The sequence below is a fragment of the Schistocerca americana genome, chromosome 1 (genome assembly GCF_021461395.2).
Source record: "Schistocerca americana isolate TAMUIC-IGC-003095 chromosome 1, iqSchAmer2.1, whole genome shotgun sequence".
Taxonomy (NCBI): domain Eukaryota; kingdom Metazoa; phylum Arthropoda; class Insecta; order Orthoptera; family Acrididae; genus Schistocerca; species Schistocerca americana.
In genome coordinates this window covers 1,259,255,530-1,259,273,921 of record NC_060119.1, presented here as the reverse complement: position 1 = coordinate 1,259,273,921, position 18,392 = coordinate 1,259,255,530, and the positions used below count along the sequence as shown (strand labels likewise).

General features: G+C 39.8%; 1 protein-coding gene across 1 annotated transcript in view; it reads right to left on the bottom strand.

The window, feature by feature from the left end:
* LOC124598833 (transformation/transcription domain-associated protein) overlaps positions 1-18,392 on the bottom strand; it is a 441,523-nt gene that overhangs the window by 263,705 nt on the left and 159,426 nt on the right. Inside the window, exons 24-26 of the mRNA XM_047136029.1 lie at positions 16,136-16,333; positions 15,447-15,632; positions 10,613-10,811 (exon numbers count right to left, since the gene is read on the bottom strand). Coding sequence (XP_046991985.1) covers positions 10,613-10,811; positions 15,447-15,632; positions 16,136-16,333 — 583 coding nt within the window. The remainder of the gene's footprint in view (positions 1-10,612; positions 10,812-15,446; positions 15,633-16,135; positions 16,334-18,392) is intronic.

Sequence of the window (18,392 nt, the reverse complement as noted above, 5' to 3'; positions counted from 1 at the left end):
CTTGAGTCTCATGTCGGCTCCATGATGTGTGATGCCTGGGTTCATACTTAACATTCTCATTTGCATCAGTGACTGGCTACTTAGGTGAAAAGAGCTAGCGCCACACACAGAGTGTCAGCAGAGCTACTGATTTGCAGCATTGTTCTCAGAATTGATTGCAGTCCTCTGGTTTGTAGGCGAGTGGAACGTTCAAACCACAGGCTCTGATGATTCTGTGATGATCTTTGATGCAGATTTCTTGGCCTAAGCTGTGAGGTGAAGAACTGTAGGATCCCCTTAATAGCTCAGGCATACACTGCACGCAGTACTGGGCTACTAGAGAAGCAGTACATGTAGTGTGCATATACATGTTTTTTAGGATAGAAGAACCCCTTCACATGCCCAATAAATTGTGTTCTAAGTAACAGAAGGAAAAATATCAGCCCCAATCATTACAGACAATGGCATTCATCAAGGTAGATAAAAGAAAAGCTCTGTTAATACAGTATTAATTAACTGCAAGAGTGTAAAAGCATATGTCTCAGGAGAGCAGTGACAACGCTTGAAGCGTTGCCATGTAGAGATGTTTACAATACTGCATTATGGGATTGGGTGAGTTAGGCACGTGCAATTGCCGCACCCAGCCCACTGTAATTCTCATGTATCTTCTTGTGCCGATTCAACCATAGGGGTAGAAACCTGGCTGAAACCAGATGTTCACAGGAATAAACTGGAACATATATAGCAAAGATAGGTTGAACGTTTGGGGCAGAGACAAATTTAGGGCCACAAAAAATATAATATCTAGTGAGGTTAGTACAGATTCCGAATGTGAAATCATATAGGTGAAAATAACTGTTGAGCATGGATCAAACGTGGCTATCAGATGATTTTATAGGCCTCCTGCCTCAAGAGCAGAGAAGTCAGAACATTTGGGGAAAAACTTGGGGAGGATGAGCAGAAATTTTCTGCTCTTGTTATAGTATTAGGTGGAGATTTCAAATTAACAGCTGTACACTGGGGGACTTCAATGATTAAGGTAAGTACCTGGACAGGATATCATGTGAATCTGTTCAATATGCCTCACCCGAAAATTACCTTGAGCAGTTTATTAGAGAACCAACTCATGAGGGTAACATCTTAGATCGGACCACTTTACTACATGTCTTAGACGAGTGTTGAGAAAACTCGTAAAGAATAGGAAAGACACGCCATGGCTAAACACCTGTGTTAGAAAGTTGCTCCAAAAGCAAAGAGAGCTTCACCATAGCCAAAGCCTTGCTGACAAATACTGAATGAAGCCAAAATTAGTGTCAGGATAGCTAACATGAAGTGTTCAACATCTGCAAAAGCAAAGTGCTCTCTACCAATCCTAAGACGTTTTGGTCTTATGTTAAATCAGTAAACTTATCAAAGTCACCTGACAGAAACACAGGATCATAACGACATCGAAACAGAGGTCGACAGAGATAAAGCTCATATTCAAAATTCCTTTTTCCAGATTTTTTTACTGAGGAAGTTCGTGCTGTTGCTGCTCCTACCAATTGTGTTGCATAAACACCACAATGACAGATTGACCACAGTATAGAAAATAAATTAAAATTACTCACCATCAGAAATACTACTAGAACTGATGAATCTAAAGAGAGTACGTGAAAGAACTTGTTCCTCACATAGGTGCTGTCTACTTTAAATCACTGGAGAAATGAAGCACTCTGGAAAAAGATGCTTACAGCATTCCCATTTTCAAGAAGGGTCACTCAATAGATGCACAAACTACAGGCCCATGTCACTGATGTCTGTCTGTTGTACTCTGAACACAGTTTATGCTCATGTTTTATCTTTCAAAAAATCTCTTTATGAATCCCCATAGCTTTCGTCAAATATTTATTGTAACTCAGGTCACTCTCATCGTCCGCAAGACCCAGAAGGCAATAGATGCTGGCATCTAGGTCGATATCATGTTCCTTGAATTCTGGGAGATGTTAGACAGAGTTTCAAATTGTCACCTAATGAACAAAATATAAGCATAGGGAATTGTAATTGGATTGAGGAGTTCTTAGCAAATACTTGGCAACACAGCGTGTACATTCTTAACAGAGAAAATCTTCAGACGTAAAAGGAAATTCTGCTCCACACCATGGGAGTATAAATAATAGGATCATTGCTGTTAACAATATATACATATATATGAGCTACTGCATATGCCAGAAGTTCCATGAGGCCGTACATGAATGACGCTGTTATATACAGAGAAGTCACCAAGCTGGAAAATTTAGGAAGACCTACAGAGAACTGATGGTTGGTGAAAAGTTTGGCAACTGAGCCTCAACAAAAACCAACTTAGGTAACATATTGCACATAAATAGGCAGAAAGACTGATTACTGAGGGATTCCAAGACTGCCAAACAATCACAAGAACTAGTCTCATCCACTAAATATCTGGGAGCATGTGTTCAGAAAGATTTACAGTGTAACGACCATAGAAAACTAACTGTTGAACGGCAGATAGCAGACAGATTCGTTGGAAAAATCCTCATGAACTGTAGTCACCAATAAAGTAGGCATTGCAACAATCATTCTTTCCATTTACCATTTGAAACTGGAACAGGAAAGAAGGGAAGTAACAGTGGTACACAAAGTAACATTCCCAAATACCAAAGATTGCTTGCAGAATAGAACATAGATATGACAATATTATAAAAATGATAGCTCCTACTCACCTTATAGCAGAGATGCAAAGTTGCAGGTAGGCACAACAAATAAGTTAGCTTTCCGCAAAAAGGGCCTCCATTGGAATTAGGTATCTCTCTCTCTCTCTCTACAAATGTAACTCAAACATGCATCACATTTTTGTTGTGCCTACCAGCAACTCAGCATTTCCGCTATGTGGTGAATAGTAACTACAGAATTCTTTTCATAATTCTATCATTACTCCAGCCTGGGTTTTCCATTGTTTGATAAATATAGATATACTACACATAAGAATCGGCAAATCCTTTAAAAATTTAGGAAAGCCAAGACTTTGGTTTCAAGGCCAACCAGAGTTTGGAGTGGTAAATGAACTTACCAACAGTTATCATCATCATCACATCGTCATCATCATCATCATCATCATCATCATTATTAAGTATTACTAAAAACTATTATGTTCAGGAACTTATTAATTATGATCATCAAATGACATTTCAAAATCATTTACTGAGCACTAAGGCAGGATTTAATTGTATGCTAAGAGGTCTCCTCATTCTTTGTCACAACATTAAAAACTATTCATCAAGTAACTTGTCTAAGAGAAATGCCTGACAAGATAAAGTAAGGAGCTTCCAAGATTCTCAGGCATACCGCCAGATCCAATCATCGAAGATCCACAATATTTTGGCAAATAACCATTCCGCCATGACAAAATGACATGTCTACCTGTGTGCTGGCGGTACTTACACCTGCTGGTCCCGAGCTTGTGCCTCACTGGCCCCACACTGTGCTCAGTGGTTGGGGGCATGCGGCTGCAATACTGGTGGGGGCAAGAGTCTCAGTTGCCCTCCACCTGCCGTCGCTGTTGTATCTCGTGTCCGGTTGTCATGTTCTGCTTTGATGGAGCTTAGTATTGGCACCCACGCCTTACTCAGTTTGACACCAGTATCCGTGTTGAATAAATTATCAGCCACACAGATTTAAATTGTTTCTTTGAAAATTAAGTCCAAAAATTAATCGGTGGCAACCAGGACATTCGTTTGTTGGCAATTCATTTTATCTCCATTTTCAATGTAGAAGACTTGTTGGGAAACAGTAAGCATGTGTGGCGCTTATGTTCTGTATGTAAATCTTTGATTGTGCAAATCGTTTTTCCAATATAAGTTTTTCCATATTAAAATGGAACTTTGTACATCCTTGCTTTTTTGAGACCTAGGTCATCTTTCACTGTCTGTAAAACAGCCCATATTTTGGGTGGCGAGAAGAAAACTGATGTTATGAGGTGTTTTCACAGCAGTCCGCCAATTTTTGATAGTACCTTGCCACAAACTGTACAAATGCCATTTTCTTATTGTCTTCTTCTGTGTTTTCAGCCTCCGTGTCATTCTTGGGGCTCTTGTGTTGCAGGGCCATCCGAATCAGTTGACTGCTGTACCCGTTCTTGTGGAAGATGGATTCCAATTGCCACAGCTCTCTTATCAGACTTTTTTCGTCTGAAATGAAGTATCTCCTGTGTACAAGACTGTTGAGCACTGTGGTGTACACTGGCATTCTTAGGAATACCCTGTTCCACTATGAGCCTTCAGGACAGCTAAAGATGGTTGTGACGTCCAATATGCATGCTCCGATCTGTGGCTTGGGCAGATGGCATGGGAGCAGTAACAGCGAAGGGCAGAGGCAAGCCATGACGTGAGGCAGGAGGAGTCACTTGCTGTGTGGACCCAGTTATGCTTTTGGGCAAAGAACTATTGGTTTCCTGAACTCGTAGACGAGAGAGGGCCACTGGCAATGTCAACGGGGGTCCCAAACAAATAAAGGACAGAGTCAGGGACTTCAAACTTGGATGTACGACTTCGGATGATGTATATGTTATAAGATGGATATGTTTTGTTGATGTTGACTTATTAAGTTTTGTGTGAGCTATTTGATTTGGGATCTGTCTATTACCGAGTTGAAGACTTAAAAATAGGTGTTTTATGGCAGAGTTTAATTAATTTAGTAGTTCAGAAGAGTTAATGGTCTTTAAAGCACCACCTTGCCATGAAATGAATATCATAAGCAGATCTTACACGGCTATGGAGTGGATTAGCTGGACCACAAGAATAATCCAGAAAGGCGACCATATATTTACGAAATTTATTAATGTCAACACATACAGAGAGAGTAACAGATCGAATGTGACTGCGACAAATCACACGTATCTATATAAGACGCATTACATCGTAGTACACTGTTCTTATGCGAGGGATGATGGCAGCTGAAGGCACGGAGATATAAAGCTGTATGCATTTGCAGCCAAGTGAGCCATATGCTTAACTAGGACATCAAGAAAAGGAAAAATACACAGGTCTCAAAACAGTGCGAGTACCAAGTTCTGTGTGAAAACGGAAAAACTTATATCTGACAAATGACCTGCACAATCAAAGATCAATGTACGAAAACAAAAGCTGCATACACTTAACCACAGCTCAACAAGTCTGCAATAGCAGAACGCAGTATTGAAAATGGACATAAAATGAATTACCAGCAAATGACTGTCCTTTGCTTTCCAAAGAACCAATTGCTAGCCATGTAATTCATAATTTAATAAACAGACACACTTACTTCCAACTGAGCAAGGTATGATTGCCAATATTAAGCTCCATCAAAGCAGAACACAACATCTGGATGCAAGATGCAACAGGGATGGCAGGCAGAAGGCAACTGAGATTCTCACCCCCATCATCGCAGCAGCAGCAGCAGCAGCAGGAGGCCCCCCCCCCCCCCCCCCCTTTTCTCCCTTGGCCCAGGGTGAGCATACCGTGGGGCTGACAAGACCCAAACTCTGGGCCAGCATACATAAATACCATCAGCACACAGCAGACAAATCACTTTGTCAGCACCACCTGATGATGGCAGAACAGTTATTTTCTGAAATGCTGTGGATCTTCGACAACTGGATCCGGCAGTAAACCCGAGAACTCTGGAAGCAGCCTATTAGTCGGGATACCCTCACCTCCTCTCCCCACCTGCATTACGACATCATATCATGACTTAAGGGAAAGATGTTACTACTACTACTACACATAACAACACAAATTGAGAAGTAGGGATCGGCACAGAAAATCTGTGCCAATGAATGCCAAGTATGGTATTTTCACAGCCTTTCGTATTTCACTTTGAAACACTTTGTTGATTATCATGTTCGATTCCGTGGGAATGATTGTTCCCCACTACCATGATGTAATCCAAGGCAGAAAGAAGGTCAGCATCGATTGTAATCTCATCTGCCTTTTTTATTGCAGTGCAGATCTAGATTTCAACTGACAGGGTGGCTACCATCAGTGTGTTATAAATGGCCATGTAGATTGAACATAATTATAACTACCTAACCCACGATTAATGCTACAATGCTTGTACATGCCCTAGTTAGATTGAATGTGTGCCATTATAATTGCTTTCAGTCTACATGACTACTTTAAAGCACCAAAAACATCTGCACTGTCAGTTAAAATCTGGATCTGCAATGCCTTATCCAAAATTCTTGGAAAAGTAATGTATTGTAGAGTAGCTCCACACCTTTGTAAAAATAAAGTTTTAACAAAATGTCAGTTTGGTTTCCAGAAGGGTTTTTCAACGGAGAATGCTATGTATACTTTCACTAATGAAATACTAAATGCTCTGAGTAACCGGGAGTCACCTGTTGGGATTTTTTGTGATCTATCAAAGGCTTTCGATCGTGTAAATCATGGAATACTTCTAGATAAGCTCAAGTACTGTGGTATGAATGGGACAGTGCTCAAATGGTTTAAATCATACCTAACTGGAAGAATGCAGAATGTTGAAATAAACAGTTCACATAATATGCAAAAAACTGGTGATTTCTCAAACTGGGGAACAATCAAGAATTGGGTGCCGCAAGGTTCGGTCTTGGGTCCTCTGCTGTTCTTAATATATAGTAATGACTTGCCATTCTATGTTCACAAAGATGCAAAGCTGGTACATTTTGCTGAAGATACAAATATAGCTATCACACCCGACAGACAAGAATTAACTGGTGAAATTGTAAATGATGTTTTTCAGAAAATCATTAAGTGGTTCTCTGCAAATGGGCTCTCATTAAACTTTGACAAAACACAGTATATACAGTTCCACACAGTAAATGGAATGACCCCATTAATAAATATAGACTTCGATCAGAAATCGGTAGCTAAGGTAGAATATTCAAAATTTCTAGGTGTATGCATTGATGAGGGGTTGAACTGGAAAAAACACACTGAGGATCTGCTGAAGGGTTTGAGTTCAGCTACATATGCTATTACGGTCATTGCAAATTTTGGCGATATACATCTGAGTAAATTAGCTACCACGCCTATTTTCATTCTCTGCTTTCGTATGGCATCATATTCTCGGGTAACTCATCATTGAGTAAAAGAGTGTTCATTGCGCAAAAGCGTGTAATCAGAATAATTGCTCGAGCTCATTCAAGATCATCCTGCAGACACTTATTTAAAGAGCTAGAAATCTTCACTGTAGCCTCACAATATATATATTCAAAATTTGTTATTAACAATCAGAACGAATTCAAAAGTAATAGCAGTGTACATGGCTACAACACTAGGAGAAAGGAAGATCTCAACTACTCAAGGTTAAATCTAACTTTGGCTCAGAGGGGGGTAAACTATGCTGTCACAAAAGTCTTTGGTCACTTACCTAATAGCATCAAAAGTCTGACAGATAGCCATATAGCATTTAAAAGGAAATTAAAAGAATTTCTGAATGGCAACTCCTTCTACTCATTAGATGAATTTCTGGATATAGTAAGTGGGTTTGGGTAATTTCCCAACCTCCAAAAATTATATATATTGAGTGTCATTTAATATTTTGTCTCATGTAATATCTTGTATAGACACATTTTATTAACCTGACACGTTCCACATCATTACGAAGTGTCGTATTCATGATCTATGGAACAAGTACTAATCTAATCTAATCTAATCTAATAAGACAAGACAGATGACATTACGACAGTTGCTGGTCTTCGCTCCTTTCCTAGTTTGTCGATTTTCTTTTTACAATAATGGAGGGTGGTGGGTACAGTCGTTACTGTCATGTAGACGATATGAGGAGTGCTTGCACTACAAGTGATGTTGGCAACAAGTTTGACACACACACACTTTCTTTATATGATGGAGTGTAAATGCAGATTGCTGATTAAACATGCACTACTCAGGAATAAAGACATTGGACACCACTTGAAATCCACTCCTTACAGCCAAGAATTATCAAAAGGCAACTATCATTTTTTCAGACCTCTGGGGCAATAAAGACATGATGCTTCAGCGGGACAAGGTTTTGTTAGTAACTGGATGTTAACATCTCCATCTTCCATCAAGGGTGGGAGTAAAAAATATTCTGGATCTGAAAGAAAAAAAAATGTATTTCGAAATTAGGAGACCATGTACGGAAAAAATGAATTTACTTTGTTTCTTATCACAGTCCTTTTTAAAAAGTTCCTATTTGCATTGAATTCATCCTTGACTATCATTTCACACTTGCAGAAATCTCACCAGTGCATAATAACGAACTCGGATCAGAAATATTGTTATGTTATTTGTATTGTATTCCATAAATTCTGGGGAGAGGACTCTCAAGAATGAGAAAAGAAGTTAAAAATGTCCAATTTCTTAGAGTGCAACACAACAGAATAATAACATCCAATATTTAATATAAAATTTTTTAATATTAGTGCAATACACACACACAACACAAACCACAGCATTGCAGTCACTGTAATGTGTGTGTGCATGTGTGGTTTAGATACTTCTGAAGGATGATATTGCCTGGAAGCTCAGCAAAGTACTCAATCCTGACTGTGTTAACCTTTCAAAGCCTCACCTGTACTGAGAGTGGTTAAGTATACTACTTCCTTTAAAAAAATGCAAACATTAATATATTACTAAACGACTAACCTGGTGAATTGTGCACTGTCCCACTTGAAGCTTGCCTATCAACAGCTTCCAGGGACAAGAAAAATTTGATTTTCAGTATTTCATTTAACTACTGATGGAATTCAAAAAATTTAAACGTTGTCACAATCAACTCATTAAGAGGTATAAAAACTTATGTTAATGGTTTAACACAGTAGGATAAGTATTATACAAAGAAACTGTGTACTCGTACATGGCTCGAGGCAGCCTGACTCAAAGTTTGCGAATTATCCAGACTATATTCACCCAGGATTTGAGAACAGAAGTATTTAGGGGTTTTACACATAATTTCAAACTTTTTGTAAACTTTCCTCAGTTAGTGGCTTAATGTCAAATATTTAACACATTAACTCATTTGTTAAATAATCAGATGTATAAGGCTGTTTTATACATGGGAGTTTGATTCTCTTACAGAACTGCGAATGGAGTTTACTAGTCACATTATAATTTTAAAAAAATGTTCGCTTTGAGGCGTGTAGAAAATCACACCTGACTCACTGCTGCACACATTTTGCTCAGCAGTAGAGAGTATGCCACAGTAATGACAACATAACATAACATTACTTTTATCACAGCAGCCCAATTCCAATCCTTGGCAAAAAGGGGACAGTGAAATTAATGGAAAACTTTATGATAAAATGTGCCTGCAGTCTTTTTCTTTACTTCACCAGTGCACATTCGTAAGTCATATCTTCATCTTCTATATGTTGTTTACATTCTTTATGCATAAACAACGTGTGGAAGTGACTTCATGTACAAAAGAAAGTAGGCCTATTCTATCATTAAGTTAACCAACATTACTTTTACTGGTTTTGTCCACTCTAAGTAAAACTTGGCAACATAAGACATTCTACAATTATTCATGTTTCTTCTACAACTGGAACAGAACAACAAAGTGATTGACAGCTAGTTGTTTACACCTGCTATTCTGTCCATCACTGTTATTCTTGCTCTTCTACCTCCAGTGCCAGTTGCCACAGTCAGTTCCAGAAGATGCTTTCGACTGGTAATGCAACAACTGTGGTCAGTTTTTGTCGTTAGCAGTGTTTCTGTGCGCAGCGTTTTCATTTTACATGACAGAATGTCCTATACTAGCTGTGTAAGTGTGCAGAAAACTGGTATGACTATTACCACCCTGCCTAGCAAATCGGATATTGCATGTTAATGGACAGAATGTGACTATTTCCTGAAAGAAGCACTCAACTGCTGCTGGGGAAGCCATCTTCTATGTGGAGACTAACAAGGACCGACAACATCACCCCCTCTCGTGCTTGACTGTTAAGCAGTTTTGTTATTTGGCTCAAGCTATAGACACAATCATAGAACATTCTTTAAGTTGCGAAGAAACTTGAGTAGTGCTTGGTTTCTGACAACGGCCAGAGTACCTGTATATACAAAACTTGCAATGATTAAAAGCATGTTCTGTGATTGCACCTCTGAAGAACAAAAATAATTCTATAATAAATGTTTATCACTTTTCTCCAAAAGACAGAACTACCTACTGTAAATTCTACACCTACTAATACATCAAATATGAACACAGGGACTGTATTCACAAAGTAAGGCAGATAGAATTACTTAGTAAGCAGAGGAATAGCTGCTTTCCGGTAGGTCTCTCTTTCCTAGGAGCTCTGTGTACCGTTTCCCATTTCCCATGCCCTTCCACCCTACCAGTTTTCTTTCCTCCAATCCTGCCCTCTTTTCAGTTATAAGGAGAGGTGCCTAGTCCTGAAAACTAACCGTTTCATATCTTTTTGTGTGTTTCTATCTGCTACTGCTGCTGCTTGACAAGTACATTTTCTCAGTGCATATTGTAAATACTTTCAGAGTTCACTGTTTCATTCCACGCAAATTTATTAGCTGGTAACTTGAACACAACTTTCTGCTGATATCCTACACTGTCAATAACTCCTAACACCATTTATTCATATCCTTAACATTACTCATTCAACAGCATTAAAATGCTGCACCTATTGTAAACAGACGAGGCTCCATTGTCGTGCAGAACGTGTTTCCATCCATCAGCCCAATCTGTGCGTTGGCTGGTTGGTGACGCAACAAGTGCTTTTTGGGAGGTATCATGTCTTCAAGAACCTCCTTGTGCGGTTCCATCACTTCTGTGACCGTCTTGTTCTGTATTTTAGCCAGTACCTCCAATGAATGCATAGTCTGAAAAATAATAATAATTTGGTGAGCAGCAAAATAACTAGTGATGGCAGAATTACAGCTAGTATGAATAAAGACTGGCATTGGCCATAAAAGCATTCTGAGAAAAATAAATTTATTAACACTGAATATAAATTTAAGTGTTAGGAAGTGTTTTCTGCAAGTGTTGTACAGAAGTGCAATTTGGACAATAATCAGTACAGAATGGAGAACAGATGCTTCTGAAATGTGTGCTGCAGCAGAATGCTGAAGACTGTATGGCTAGATCAGATAAATAACCTATGAGATGGTACTGAATCAAATCAAGGAAGAAAACGTATACATCTTGACTGAAAGACGGGACCTCTTCATAACACACACACTGAAACATCAAGAAACAACCATCTGGCAATGGAGTGAGATGTGCATTTGTGAGGGGTGAGGTTGGGTGGGGGTGGGAGTATTTGTAGAGAGACTTCATTACTGTAAAAAGTTCAAAGGAATGCAGACTAAAGTGATATTTGAGAAAGAAAGTGTAGCCATTACGCTGCTATTATGTCTGATATAGTGGCAATGAGAATATAAGAAGAATATTATGGCATATACTGAATGTTGTTTTTCCCCCCCTCACTCAATATGAAAATGAAATAAGACAGAAGATCAATGATATTGGTACGAAATACCCACCAGAGTGCACATGACTTGTAGAGCACATATGTAGAAGTACATGAAAATACTGCAAATCATACAGGAAGTATCGTGTAACAAAGAGGATGGTAGTGACAGAGAAAGATCTTCAATTTGTTTATCAATGCCAGCCTCCCATATGGCTAGCAGACCTGGACTCCCACACATAAACAAAGATAAAGTCAAATTGACATGCAGGGTGTTAGTACCTTTATGTTAAATATAGCATGAAGAGAGAGATGTATAAAACATTCTCAATTTACTTGTCATGTCAAATCTGGGTAAAACCTGGAGCTTTCGATGACACCCTCAATCACGTTCATCAGGAATGATTACTGGTGGGGCTTGTGTTGTGATCATTCATAGCTCATACCCGACTTTTAACTGGTCGGTGTATGTCACCATTACACCATGCTGCCAGGGAGTGTCCTCCTCTGTAATGATGGTTCCAGAAATCATGTAGAAATTTAAGCAATTCTGTGCATTTCTCTGTCTCCTCAGTGTCTAAGAGCACACTTCCATGCACTGCTAATTTCAGAGTTGCTGTCCTGAATGTGGCTGTTTTCAAACTTTCTTATTTTATGTGCACTTTCAATAACAGAATCCTAGTATGTACAAGTGTGGGACAAGATTTTAGTTTCATGGAACATTATTCTGTTTTTATTTGTGAGACTGTGTTCAGCAACTGCCGAGTTCCCAAATCCTCTATTTTTAATGTGCCTTTGACATCAGCCACAGTGGTCAAGAATAGTACAAACAGACTGACAAATGTAGTTGCGTCCACATTCTAAAAAGTCTTCTACCTCTACACTATGCAAGGCACGCCTTACAGTATGCAGCAGAGGGTACTTTGTGTACCACCATCACTTCCTCCTGTCCTGTTCCAGTCACAAATGGTTAGCAGGAAATATGACATGAGTCAGCCACCATGAGAGCTCAAATCTCTCTGATGTCTCAAAGATATATGTAGCAGTAAGCAATAAACTGGTTGAAAGTACATTCTCAGAATTTCAGCAGTAACCCTCACTGTGATGCAATATGCCAGTCTTACAGCGTCTGCTGCTTATAAATTCCAGAGCTTAGCAGGCTGTTGGATCTCCTTTGTATTCTTGTTGGTCAGAAAGAAAAGAGGTTTTATGCCTCTTCTTCCCAGGACCCAACATATTTTGCTATTTGCAGCTCTTCAGAAAGGAAGAATGCAATTGGTAGTCATCACTTGATTTTTAACTTTTTTACATTTTTGTTTATTGAGATTTCACCCAGATTTCATGCAATAAGCAATCTGAGAGTGTTTTATGCAACTTCAATAACATGAAAAGATGGAATTAGAAATAAAGCTTTAGGAAAGAAAGGGTGGTATGGTATTGTTCACTGGGAGACCTCAAGGGTTAGGCTGAGTTGCCTCATTAAAAAGGGTTCCTATCCTCTGAACAATGGTTGTATTCCTTGCAGTGTGCGACAGCTGTTTTCTATGTGTATCTGCAGAATTTAGGTGACTGTACTGGATGTATGCACAATGAGGTGATACAAGTCTTGACATACCTCCTTATAATGAGTCAGGCCTACCTTTGACCTGGCTTAGTGCAACAACTCGACATGGTATTGACTTAACAAGTCATTGAAAGAAAGTCCCCTGCAGAAATAGTGAGCCATTCTGCCTCTATAGCCGTCCCTAATTGGGAAAGTGTCACCGGTGCAGGATTTCGTGCGTGAACTGACTTCTCGATTAAGTCCCATAAACATTCGATGGGATTCATGTTGGGTGATCTGGCTAGCCAAATCATTCACTTGAACCATCCAGAATGGCCTTTAAACTAACTGTGAACCATCATAATCCAGTGACATGGCACTTTGTCATCCATAAAAATACCACCATTGTTTGGGCATGACATCCATGAATGACTGTAAATGGTGTCCAAGTAGCTGAACACGACCATTTCCACTCACTGATCGGTTCAGTTGGACCAGATGACCCGGTCCATTCCATGTAAATATAGCCCACACCGTTATGCAGCCACCACTAACTCTCTTACCAATTAAAATCGAGACCCGTCTGACCGTGCTACAATTTTCCTGTCATCTAGAGTCCAACTGATGTGGTCACAAGATCAGTAGAAGCGATGTTTTTCTGTCAGCAAAGGCACTCGTGTCAGTAATCTGCTGCCATAGCCCACTAACACCAAATTTTGCCACACTGCCCTAAAGGACTAGTCTGTCATATATCCAAAACTGATTTCTGCAGTTATTTCATACAGTGTCGCTTTTCTGTTTGTACTGACAACTCTGCGCAAACACTGCTGATCCTGGTCATTAAGTGAAGGCCATCAGCCACTACATTGCCCATGGCGAGAGGTAATGTCTGAAATTTGGTACTGTTGGCATACTCTCAACACTGTGGATCTGCGAATATTGAATTCTGTACTAATTTCCGAAATGGAATGTCCCATACATCTAGCTCCAACCACCATTCTGCATTCAAAGTCTGTTAATTTCCTTCGAGCGCCCGGAAACCTTTTTGCGTGAATCACCTGAATACATAAGACAGCTCCAACAATAAACTGCCCTTTTATACCTTGCGTGTGTGATACTACCACAATCTGTGTATGTGTGTATCACTATTCTGTGACTTCTGTCACCTCAGTTTATAGTTTTTGTATGTCCATCCTTTTCACAGGGGATCTTTGGGACAATGGCCGTTTGATATTGTGAGAAAATGAAAGGCCTACAGCCATCCTTATGATTTTATTTATTTCGCTGCAACCAGTTTCGGCACTTCAATGCGCCATCTTCATGATGTAGTTGACACGACCTATATAGCATCAGAGGTCAGCATAACTGGTTGCGCAGATTATCGGAAAACTTTGGTGTTGGCACTCTAACCATACAAAGAGTTGAAATGGTTAGAGTGCTGACATCAACGTTTTCGGATAATCTGCATAACCAGTTATGACGACCACTTGTGCGGTATGTATATGTATCATGTCAACCCCTTCCGCACTAACTACAGCCAGAAGATGGCACATTGAAGCACTGAAACTGGTTGCAACAAAATAAATAAAATCATAATAATGCCTGTAGGTGTTTCATTTTCTCACACTCAGTTTATAGTGGCGTCATGTTTATGTTGTATGATGATGGGAGGAAGGACAGGGTGAAACCCAATGCCAGCGCATAGCACCAATGGGGCTGCCAAGTTTAACGTCCCCATCCAATGGATGGATCACTGCCAACATTGCCACATGCTCTCACTCCTTACAACACTGAGCAGAGTTTGCAGTTTTATCAAGGATTTGATGTGAAGTCTGGTGACAAGGAACTTTATACATCCACATCTCCCCCACTTCTTGTTCAAATACCGCTATTGAAAATTTTTTTCTCCCACCAGGATTCAACGTGACTTCCTTCAAGTCTAACACCATTGGCCAGGTGTGCATTGCTACGGTGGGTAAGAACCATTTAATTGTCAGGGCAACATCACTTTTCTGAAGGAATGCTCCAGGAATAACATGAGGTTATTTACAAAAATTGTGGAAAGCCTAGAACAGGTTATCTGGATGGGGATCTGAATCCTGCCTCTCCTGAATATGCGTTCAGTGTCATATTTTCTCAGTTCTTGCTGTATGGAGTGAGAAGTCATTAGCATAATCATTATTAGCAAGAAACTCAAGTTACTTAACACCAAAATTTAAATTATGAAAGTAATGTAACAAATGTCTTAACCTTATGGGTAACGAAAATCTCCTCTATAAGAGACAAAGCGGATTCTACAAACAAAAATCTTTTGAAACATTTTGTCCATTAAGATCTGTACAGAAGTAGTTATAGCATGCAATTTATCTTGTTCCTTGACCTTTGGTAGGCACTGTATACAGTTTTTCACTGTTGCTAAGTGAACAAAATATGAGGTTGCTGAATATCAAACCCGATATTCAACAATGCCTATCAAAGAATGGACATTCTTTCCTAACTCACCTGCTCCCTTATAAGCGTGTTTGGCCTTGTGACCTGTCGCACCAGTTCATGTGTCACGTCAAACAGACTCTTACTCTGTGCATTTAGCAGGTCTTCATTATTTCCATCTCTTTCAATCGGTGCTGCAGCCAAAGTCAGCATTTTCTCCAAGTTGTTCTTTGCCAAATCGACAGCACCATTGGACACCTAGAATTTAATACTTCAACATTAGTATAACAAACAAGGATAACAACTAAAATTCCATATATTACACTACATTCTATGAATATCTCTGTTAAATGTCCAGATCATCTACTACTAAGCCAGCAGCACAACTGCTGAAAACCTCTGGCTACCCTACACCAAGGTAACAATATGTCATATGTAATGTTTCACCCAAGAATTTCCATTGTTGTTTTAATGAATATAACTTTGTATCCTACAAACTTTATTGAAAAACTAATTACTAAACAATGGAAAATCCAGGATGGATGGTTTCAGTTGCCTGAGCCTGCAGTCTGTGTGTGTGTGTGTGTGTGTGTGTGTGTGTGTGTGTGTGTGTGGTGTTGACAAAGGCCTTAATGGCCAAAAGCTATAATTGTAAAAATCTTTTTGTTGTGCCTATCTGCGACTCAGCATCTCCGTTATATGGTGAAAAACTAATTATGCTATTTCAATCACTTACAGATGTAATGAAGGAAGTTACTTACCTCCCCTGTGAGGTCCATCATAACAAACAGAAGTGCTTTTAAGAAAACAAAGAGATGTTCGAATATCCAGCGCATGTCCATACGTTCATAGAAGAACTTTATTGCGACGCAGCCTCCCACTTTTGCGTACCATGCTCGATCGTAGCAGAGTGCACACATGCGCTCAGACAGGTACTCCATGAGTGGCAAACGGCATGCCTTTGAATCAGAAGAAAAGTAAAACAAATTATACAGCAGATGATAAGCTGATGTGGACATGAGACAGCAATGTATTTAATGAAATTAAAGAGTAGAAAAAAAGAAATTTTTGCATTTAACAAAGCTACATTACAACATGATTTGGTCAGTCACCAAAATACTCAAAATTACCAATAAATATCATGGACATAATTGTTAAATTAGAATGGCACGAATAACAGAAGTATGTAATATTACGATAGCTTACAGGACCAGTTTTCATAGCAAAACAGAAAACAATTTTCCACACTGCTTTCCCAGTCACTGGTTTTCAATACTGACTCCTAAATTACTCACATTTCTGAATGTCCTCCTACAATGATGTGTAACAGAATACAACACAGCCTCAGTCAGTGACCTGGATGGAGCATTGGGTCCTGACGTTTGACCACTGTGAGTCGATACCCTTGCTGGTACAGCAGCAACTCAGCAGAAGCCACTACCTTCGTATCACCTCCGCCACACACCGTTGGGTGGCTTGCGGAGTATCAATGTAGATGTAGATGTAGATCATCAGTTCCACGTGCCAATGACCTGTGATGTTAACCAGTCTCTGAGAAGTTTCTACAATTTATCCCATTGTCACATGACAACAAACAGACCATGGTCACTGCAGAGAGGTGTCTGCCGTCCTGTGTAGTCATGTGATGGTCCTAGGATCATGGTTTGGTGACAGCACTGACATAAAACTTCTGGTAGATTAAAACTGTGTGGACCTCTGCCTTTCACGGCAAGTGGTCTCTACCAACTGACGTACCCAAACACGACTCACGTCCTGTTCTCACAGTTTTTCTTCCAGTGAAATTTTCACTCTGCATTGGAGTGTGCGGCAATATGAAAACTTCCTGGCAGAATAAAACCACATGCCACACCAATATTTGAGCTCCAAATCTTTGCCTTTCACGGGCAGAAGTAAAGCTTAGAGGACAGGTCATGAGTCGCTCTCAGGTAGCTCACTCAGTACAGCACTTGCCCACAAAAGGCAAATGTTCCGAGTTTGAGCCTTGATCAGCCACACAGTTTTAACCTGCCAGCAGTTCCACATCAGCACTCTCTCTGCTGCAAAGTGAAAATTTCATTCTGGAAACATCTTCCAGGCTGTGGGTAAGCTACGTCTTCACAATATTCTTTCTTCCAGGAGTGCTAGTCATTCAAGTTTCACAGGAGAAGTTCTGTGAAGTTTGGAAGGCAGGAGACTAAGTACTGGTGGAAGTAAAGCTTAAAGTTGTGAGGATGGGTCATTAGGCAAGCTTGAGTAGCTCAGTCAGCAGAACATTTTCCAGCGAAAGGCAAATGTTCCAAGTTTGGGTCTCTGCCAGCCCACAGTATTATTCTGCCAGGAAGGTTCATATCTGCACACAGTTCTTAGCAGAATAAAATTTTCATTTCGGGCAGCGACATACAGGGGTGGTTTGAAAAGCCCAGTACTTTTGTTGGACGTTCATGGTTGGTAAGCTGTATTTCCCAAGGAATGTACAAAGAATTTCAACAACGAAAAGCATACATTTCCCTGTCGGCAGCCGCCTGAGTTGGTCAGTGTTGACTGAGAATGAAAATGAAGAAAACAGAGTTTCTTGCTGTTATTAAATATTTTCATCTGAAGGAATGGACTGCCGCACAAATCCAAACAGAACTGGACGAAGTTCACGCAGACTCTGCACTATCAGTGAAGACCATTTACTTTTGGATTAATGACTTTAAATGTGGTTGGACAACTACTGAAAACAAACACACTCTAACCATCAAACAGGGTAACCATACAGGAAACCACTGACAAAATTAACGATGGTAATGCAAGACCTTCGATAAAAAAATTCATGAGTTCGCTGAGTCAGTGCATAATTTCCTGCACGGAGAATCGGCTACGAAGAAGCTGTGTGTGACGTGGGTGCCAAGACTGTTCACCGGCAACCAAAAGTGCATCTCGCAAAAACTGCAAGGCAATGTCTGGCAATGTTTAACCACAGTCCGCAAGACGTTGTGTGTCGATTTGTCCCTGTTGATAAAACTTGGATCCATG